At 46.7% G+C, this 8,617-nt stretch overlaps 1 protein-coding gene across 1 annotated transcript; it reads left to right on the top strand.

The window, feature by feature from the left end:
- Window positions 1–263: 263 nt before the first annotated feature.
- LOC100823746 (BEL1-like homeodomain protein 9) lies at window positions 264–5,041 on the top strand. Its single transcript, XM_003564561.4, has 4 exons — window positions 264–1,512; window positions 2,331–2,707; window positions 3,800–3,860; window positions 3,962–5,041. The coding sequence occupies exons 1-4, from the start codon at window positions 694–696 to the stop codon at window positions 4,541–4,543; spliced, it is 1,839 nt and encodes a 612-aa protein (XP_003564609.1). The 5' UTR covers window positions 264–693; the 3' UTR covers window positions 4,544–5,041.
- The last annotated feature ends 3,576 nt before the right edge of the window (window positions 5,042–8,617 follow it).

Here is an 8,617-nt window from a genome sequence, read left to right as displayed (position 1 = left end):
CAGTAATTAAAAGCCGAGGTAAAAAAGGACGGAAAATAAAGGAATATAAGCTCACACGCAGAATCATCAGCATCTGGTTCCCGACACCAGCTAGCAGGAGAGAGAGAGGACAGCAGTGGTAAAATTCTGGTCTGTGCTAAATTACACCCGCCACCCCAAACCCGAACCCGAGCAGTAGTAGTGCGCAAGTGCACGCACGGGCCGCGTCAGCTTGGCAGCAGCAGCGCGCTATTTTTACTCGCGCCCGCCTCTGCTTGGCTCCAATCTCCGTCTCATCAGCTTTCGCTTTCACGGCTTACCACACCATTTCTCGGCCTCTTTTTCACCCTCCCTGGGGCTCCTTCGCCTTTTGCAGAAAGAAAGGCACCCCGAACCCAACCAACAACAACACCGGCAGCGACCGAGCGAGCGAGCGGCTCAAAGGAGAAAGGGAAAGAAACAGAGAGAAAAAAAAATAAAAGGCGAGGGACGACGGGGGAAGAGAAGCAAAAGAAGGCAAGGCAAGGCTACAGCAGCGGAGACAGAGAGCGAGACCAGGGCCAAGGCAGCGAGCCAGAGGCCCGGCGCGCTCGGAAAGTGCGGAGCCGTTTCCCCTCCACCTCCACTCTCTCCAGACTCCAGGGCCAGCAGAGAGAGACCAGCCAGCCAGGTGCTCTCGCTGCCCCGCGTGCGTACGTGCGGGTGGTGATCGCCATGTCGTCTCCCGCGGGCGGCGGGTACGGAGGCGGTGCCGGGAGCGGCGCCGAGCCTGCACACCACCATGGTCATGCTCACGGGCACCTGCTGCTTCAGCACCACTATGCACATCACGTGGCCGCGGCGGCGGCGGCTGCCGCGGGCGGGCAGATGTACCACGTCCCGCAGCACAGCCGGCGCGAGAAGCTCCGGTTCCCGCCAGACGGTGCCGCCGCCTCGGATTCGCCCGCGACTCAACAACTCGCCCCGCAGCAGCACGGGGCTCCTGGGGCGTGGCCGCCTCCGGCGTTCTACTCCTACGCGTCCTCTTCCTCGTCCTACTCCCCGCACAGCCCGACCACGCTGCCGCAGCAGACAGTCCCATCCAACGGGCTCACCGCCGCGCCTCAGCAGCTCCCGCAGATCCCGGCGCAGCAGAACTTCTCGCTGTCCCTCTCCTCCGCGTCGTCCAATCCTCCCGCGACGCCCAGGAGGCAGCCGCAGCAGCAGCTAGCAGGAGCACGAGGCCCTGCTGCACCGGCAGCGGCCACTGGCCCGTACGGCCCTTTCACGGGCTACGCCACGGTGCTCGGGCGGTCCAGGTTCCTCGACCCGGCGCAGAAGCTGCTCGAGGAGATCTGCGACGTGGGCGGCGCCGGCGCGCACGTCGACCGCAGCGTCCCCGGCGAGGACCTGCTCGACGCGGATCCCGTGGACGTCGAAGACCACGACGTCGTCGGTCACGAGCTCGACGCCGCCACCGACCGCGACGCTGGCTCCATGTCAGGCGCCGAGCAGCACTGGAAGAAGACGAGGCTCATCTCCATGATGGAAGAGGTGAGTGAGCGATAGCTTTGCTCCCGTTCGTGGCTTGCTCCAAAATTAATTTCTCCATCCAAATTTCGTGTGGCCTCCGATTTTTTTTTCCAACCCCGTTTCGTTGTTTAGCATTCTCGCTAGCTCGTCGCCTCCTGGCCTAGCTGGGAAGGGAAGAATCTTGCACATAGTGGTCATATCAGCGATGCAGTTCTGGCTTGCTTTTATTTACTGTGGTTCCGTGGTTGCATGTGCTTTTGATTTGATGATCATTTCCATCGCTGTTGGCACATTTGTTTGGATTTACCTTTTCTCCTTTTTCCTACAGTGTTCAACTATTCATGCTACGCAATTGCTCGTTTCCCTTCTCTCACCAAAGAATAATTAGTTTCATACAGAGTCCTGGTTTCGTATCTCTAAATGATTAGTTTCATACAGAATGAAACAAAAACTGATCAGTGTCTTCAGTTCTTCACATGCTTTGGCGATGAGATGGTAGAAGCTAACTCTTTTCGCATAAAGATGGTTTTGACCCTATCGCAGTCGCAGCGTCCTCTTTGAACCCGGGCAACATATGAGAATGAGATCCACGTACGATGTGGAAGGCTTCTATTTATGGAACCCCGGGAGCCGATTTTGTTGGGCAGAGTTCTTTAATAGCGTCTTACTTCTATAGTTGGGAAGTAGGCTTTGCTCTGTTGATGTCAATGTCATGTCCACATGAAAACAAAAGAAAGCTGCTTCCTCCTGCCATCACGAAATCTTTTTACTTCAGCCGTCATTAGTACTCCTGTCTACACCTCTAATCATGGTCTAATCCAATCGCATTAACCTTGTAGGTTTGCAAGAGGTACCGGCAGTACTACCAGCAGGTCCAGGCCGTGATCGCCTCGTTTGAGACCGTCGCTGGGTTTAGCAACGCAGCCCCGTTCGCGGCGATGGCTCTGAGGGTGATGGCCAAGCACTTCAAGTGCTTGAAGAGCATGATTCTGAACCAGCTGCGCAACACGAGCAAGATTGCCGTCAAAGAAGGCATGAGCAAGGATATCGTCGTCTTTGGGCTTGGCGGCGGCGGCGGCGGCGGCGCTGGCTTCCAAAGAGGGAGCAGCGTGAATGGCTTCGGCCAGCCCAACAACATCTGGCGGCCTCAGAGGGGTCTCCCAGAACGCTCTGTGTCTGTTCTCCGCGCTTGGCTGTTCGAGCACTTCCTGCATCCGTAAGCTATTTCATCGACTTCACTTACTACTGATTATCTTAATCACAACCAAGAGTAGATAGCTCTGGACAAAGTACTTTCACCTTTTGAAGATAATAATGCTTCTATTCATGATGGTGTTTCTTCAACATGATTTATGCTAGACATGCAATCTATGACAAAACTATAAGCATGGTGTAGATGTTTGTCCTGATAGCAAGCAATCCTCGGTGTCTAAATGATTACGATAGACTTGCATGATGGAAGGTCATGGCTTGGCTTCCAAATCATTCTGTTAGTTTTAGTAAGATATTAGACTATCGGCTTTTAAGCCTTTGTGTATTTTAGTTGTACACATCATTAGTTTATGAACGGCATGGCTGCTTCATTGGAATTTGGTTGGGCTCCCAGTATCTGCTATTTTTGTTATTTAAGTACATGCTAAGAAAGCAACTTGTGTGTGAGCTTACTTCTAATCTAGTTTTAGGGGCACCTACCTATGAAGGTGAAACATCATAATTATTTTGGTTGTCTTGAATATTACATCTATGTTCTGTAGTAGTACAATCGTTTTGCATGATGTATGATCTAAAAGCTGTTATATTCCTTTGGTGGTTACATCAAGTTGATTGGTACAATTCTAGGATGTTCAGCTGTTGATAATTCTAGCCTTTAGTGCTAGTCCTTTCCATTTTCAACTGGCATTAATATTATATTTAGTACCATCACTTAATTATTGCTACCAATATGTCAAACCACCCGAAAGAAAGACCCATGATTGTTGATTCATGTCCTTTTCTTAGATCCCATATCAATCAGTGCTTAGATAATTTAACTTTGACTCTTTACGGAAGGCCTTCGATTGGGCTAGACCGATGAGTGAAATTCTTTATGATCTACCCTTTGTGATTGAGATATCTAACAAAATAAAAAACCATGGCAATCACCTCACCGTGATATTATTCTTTAATCTCATGGTTTAGTATTGACCTGGATTGTTTTTTTACATCTTTTCATGCTGGCAATCTGATAGAATTGTTACACGTGAAACATAGTATTTGAATTAAGTTACCATGAAGAGTGTAGTCTTATTTTCATATTTAAACTATCCAGGTATCCTACTGATGGTGACAAGCAAATGCTGGCTAAACAAACTGGTTTAACAAGGAATCAGGTAAATTGCAAAGCCGCTAACTGTTTTACTAATTTGTGGGTAAAACCTGTCTGTCCTATTATTTCTGAAACTTATTGATGGCTTGGTTAATGACTTTGCAGGTGTCAAACTGGTTTATTAACGCGAGGGTTAGACTCTGGAAGCCAATGGTGGAAGAAATTCACAACCTAGAGATGAAGATCCACAAGCGCTCGGCTCCGGACAAGGGGCAGCATGGCATTCACAACCTCACACAGCATTCCTCGCAGTGCAGCGGGAAGCGCTCTGAGCCTTGCGATTCGCAGCCAGGGCAAATCAGCAGCATCACAAGGAACCACCACACCCCTGCTTCCCACGGCTTCCCGGACGAACTCTCCCAGATGTCACAATCCATCCAACAGAGCCAGGTGAGCTTAGCCTACAACAGGTTGTCCTCGCAGCACAACATGGCATCGCCACAGCACCAGCATGTCAGCGGAGTCGGCGGGGCGGGGAGCAGCAGCGTCTCCCTCACGCTCGGCCTCCACCAGAACAACAGGGTCTGCTTCGGTGAGCCGCTCCAGTCTGCGCTACCGGCCAACCTTGCCCACCGGTTCGGTCTGGAGGATGTCAATGACGCCTACGCGATGAGCTCATTCGCAGGCCAGGATCGGCATTTCACCAAGGATATTGGTGGCCACTTGCTTCATGATTTCGTCGGGTGATGCATGCTGCTCCATGGCTGCGGCCTCGGCTTGCTCCCTGCTGATGCACATGTAATGTACGCACCTATTAGTACGCTAGGATGGTATATAAGTCAGTCAATCACTTGGCGGCTTGGCTTGTTCGATCTGAATCCATTTCTTTGGAGGGCGGAAGAAACATTGACATGCCCTTCCATGTAGATCCAGGTATGCTGTTCAACACTTTGTGGGCAACACAAATGAGAGCTTGACAGTACCTTCCAAAAGGAATGACATTTGCCATTTGTTCTTAGCTCTTAGGATTGGACTGGTGATGATGAAATGGATGCCTTTGTTGGCTTGGGTGATTTGTGCTGTGTAGTGCCCCCACATGGCTAGAAAAAAGGTTGCTCTTGTTTATGGACAAGAGTGTTACTATTACTGTACTACAGCTGAAGCTTCAACTGGTCTCTGTAGAATATGACTTCCTTTTAGCCTGTCTTGTTAACCTTTCTATGAAACTGTTTGTGTTAGACTTTCTATGTGTTTGTACCGTAGTATGTTATATTAAGCACGCAGATGTCTGTGGAGTATCTTGCGTCCTTAGATGGCAGTAGCCTCCTAAAGTCTGGACAACCCATGATTAGGGCATTTGTTAGCCTCTAACTGGCTCTGTCACACCAATAATTTCCATTGGGGTAGCTGCGTAGATTTGGCATATCGTTAGATCAAAGATCAATGCACTAAAGTACTACTCCTAAGTAAACTATTCAAATGGAAAAGGCTGCTATGGATCATGGGCTCATGGCTGTGTCATGAGTGTGGACTGTGGAGGGTTATATATTAAGTCATGGACATATGGTAGCTGCGCATCGCAAACTGTGCTTTTTGGATAGTTTCAGAAAAGAATTGCTGTTGGACTGTTGGTGTTGCAGCATCAGATTTGCATGTGTCCAGCATGATGATCTTGTAGGTATGCCGTTTTATTTTACCTGTAACTGCATGGGAGCATCGTCCATGGAGCCATGCAAGTTGTTTTCGTCTAGAGGAGAATCTGTGCACGTCAGGGACTACTGTAAACAGGGAGTACCACTCTCTGAAGAAAATGTAGTAACTACTGTTCATATTTTAAAAGCATCACTGTTGATTCCTTCTTAGGGGTGTCAGCTGATGGATCTATGGACACATAATTGTTCTATCGCTCTGTACTCCATGCAATTGCTACTCACTGGAGGGGTTTTCTTGAACTATATATTAATCAGTGTTTGGTTGATAGAACACTACAGAATGTGTAATGAAACTATTTGATTCCTCAAAAGAGAATATTGCTCTAATATGACAAACCATCTCATTTCTCAAAAATGTAGAATCGTTTGGTTTTCATTGGAACTACTACCATTGGAACTAGTGGTTCCAAGTATTTTCATGTCAAAATATTACATGTATCTAAACGTTTTAAAAAAATAGATACATCCATTTTTATACAAATTTGAGACAAGAATTATGAAACGGAGGGAGTACATAGCTAGATCCGTTTCATTTCACTCCATTCCTATAAAAATGGAACCATTCCATTTCATTTTTCTTTACAACCAAACGCTACCTAAAGTACTACTCCCTCCGATCCTAAATTAATATTACATGTATCTAGACACTTTTTAAGAATAAATACATTTTGACAAACTCAGAGATTGATTAATGCTCGTTTGAAAAGAAAACTTGAATAAAATGGAATCAGAATCAGGTAAGTCATGCCCTACGTGCCGGCTGGATGGACTCTAGATATGAGCAAAAGTCAATTCGTAATACATACGCACATCAAATGCATGTTGTGCTTCCCCGCAAAAAAGAAATAGTATAAAAAAATACATGTGTCAGAGAAATAGGTTTGCTCCTAGATCTTTCCTTGTCTACGCGAGCATTTTCCGCAGGGCTTTTGGCAGCAAACGGAACTGTTGAAGTATAAGTGAATTGTCTGGCCCCTTTCAACAGATCGGTTTTTGGTTGCGTTGGCTACCGCATGAAGCTCTTCATGGTATCAGAGCCAAGAGGTTTCGAGTTTGAGACTCTGTTGCCGCAATTAAATTGCAACGCACTTTCAATCCACGTTTAGGCTTGCGGGGGCCACACATGAGAGGGAGTGTTGAAGTATAAGTAAATTGGCTAGCTCTTTTCATCCTATCGGTCTTTTGGTTTTGATGACTGGCGCATGAATCTCTTCGGGAACTTGTAATTCACCCGACAAATCTTGTCAATGTTCTTTCTTTACCCTTGTAAGCACGTCCAGCCAGCTCCAGCGCGCGTCAGATGATAGACCGTTTGGGAGCGCATCAGGACCCATTTCACCAGATGCCTCAGCCCGCAGCTGCGAGGTGCTTCCCTGCCCACGTCGTCGGCATTGTCGCAAATTTGTCTTCGCCGAAAACAAAAGCTTTATTAACTCCGTCGACCTTCACTTGTGTTCACATATCTTGTGCTGGGAGCGCTGCGTAGGCAGCGTGGCCTACTGGCCTTCCCATTATCTAATCCCCGATTGATTCTCGTTAAGAATATGTTCTTTCCACTCTAAGATATGGTCGATTTGATCCCTCTCTGGATTTGGGACGCCTTTTATAATTCTTGCCTGGCTTGTCGATACCTTGGCCCAATCCAATCCGAAGGCAACACACAGCTGCTTCCTGCTGCTCCCACCACTATCTTACAATGGCAGTGCCAGTGCCAGTGCCAGTGGCGCACCTGCTGCTTTTGCCTTGGAAATGACCAGGACACATACTCTTTTGCATAGAATAAAATTTTGCTTTCCTTGGAAATGACACACAGCCGCAGTGCTGCTGCGAGTGAGCATCGAAGGGGATTGGGGATGGGCCGCGGCACCGGCTCTCCCGTTCCCATCACTGGAGTCCTCGAGTGTATAGGCTTTGCCCCTTTTCACTTTGGTCCCTTTCTCAGGTGTCGACCGATGATGGGTTATTGAGTTGATCCATCGGCCGGCCTTCACAGGTTTCACTACCGGATGGACGCATGCACGTTTTATTTCCTCACTAGGTAAACGCCAGCTGGATGCAAGGCTTTTTTTTTGTGGGACAGAGGTAACTAGAAAGCCAGAAAGGCATGACCTTCACATTTACAAACGATTTCTTGAATTTGGCCTCGTTATCTATGGTTACGATAGTCTTGGCTCAGCAAAGAACATTAGAGAAAGTTTGTCTCGTAATCACTCCTAGTTTCACAAAATGGGACATTTTCAGGCCATTGTTATGTTAACTATATGTAGGGTAGGTTTTCCTTTTTATAAACAAACATATAAAAATATCAAATCTTGAAATTGTTTACCACACTAGTATTTTGCATGTCCTACCAAAGGGGATGCCACAACTTTCAGCATCTTGCCTTGCTTGTCACGTACTCTTTTTGTTCCATATTAATTGGTCGCTGATTTAGTATAACAGAGGAAGTATGTAAACTGTCGGGTTTTTTTTGTAAGCCACCTGTTCGTGGCAATAAAACTTAAAGACGTGCGGTATTGATCTAAGGCATTTGTCCTTTTTTTTGCGGGAAAACACACGCACGCACGCACATGAATGCATCATGTTAAAAAATGAGCAACCGAACATGGTCACGTAGAAATCATCAGATGTGTCATGCACACACAAAAAGTCAAATGACTATGATTCCATTGTTAAAAAAACTGAGTTGAATCAGTTGCATTTTTTGGTGTGTGCTGTATTTGATCGTATTTTTACATGCTCTTATTATTTCTTGCATGCGTGTATGAGGCGGACCAAGGGAAAAACTTGCGAGGGAGCAAGACTATATGGGCATACATTTATATATATTCTTATATGCTTAAACCAACAAGGCATCTTTCTAAATTACTCGTATGAATGGTTGAGATCAATATCAAAATACCTTGTTTCGAAGTTGCAAAAGGAAAAATAGACATTTTCTAAGTTCTAACAATCTAATCTGCAAAACAAAAAAGATGTTCAATTTTCAAATCGAAGTTTCTAGTACATGAGGAAATGAGCTTTAGGACATTACCTTCCGTTCTTTCCACGACGATCTTTCGCTTGATGAAAATGTTTAACTATAACTTCATTGACAATGCAATCTACA

Source organism: Brachypodium distachyon, chromosome 2, assembly GCF_000005505.3.
Source record: "Brachypodium distachyon strain Bd21 chromosome 2, Brachypodium_distachyon_v3.0, whole genome shotgun sequence".
Taxonomy (NCBI): domain Eukaryota; kingdom Viridiplantae; phylum Streptophyta; class Magnoliopsida; order Poales; family Poaceae; genus Brachypodium; species Brachypodium distachyon.
Note: the sequence above shows the minus strand (reverse complement) of the source record. Positions and strands in the feature narration are given on the sequence as shown.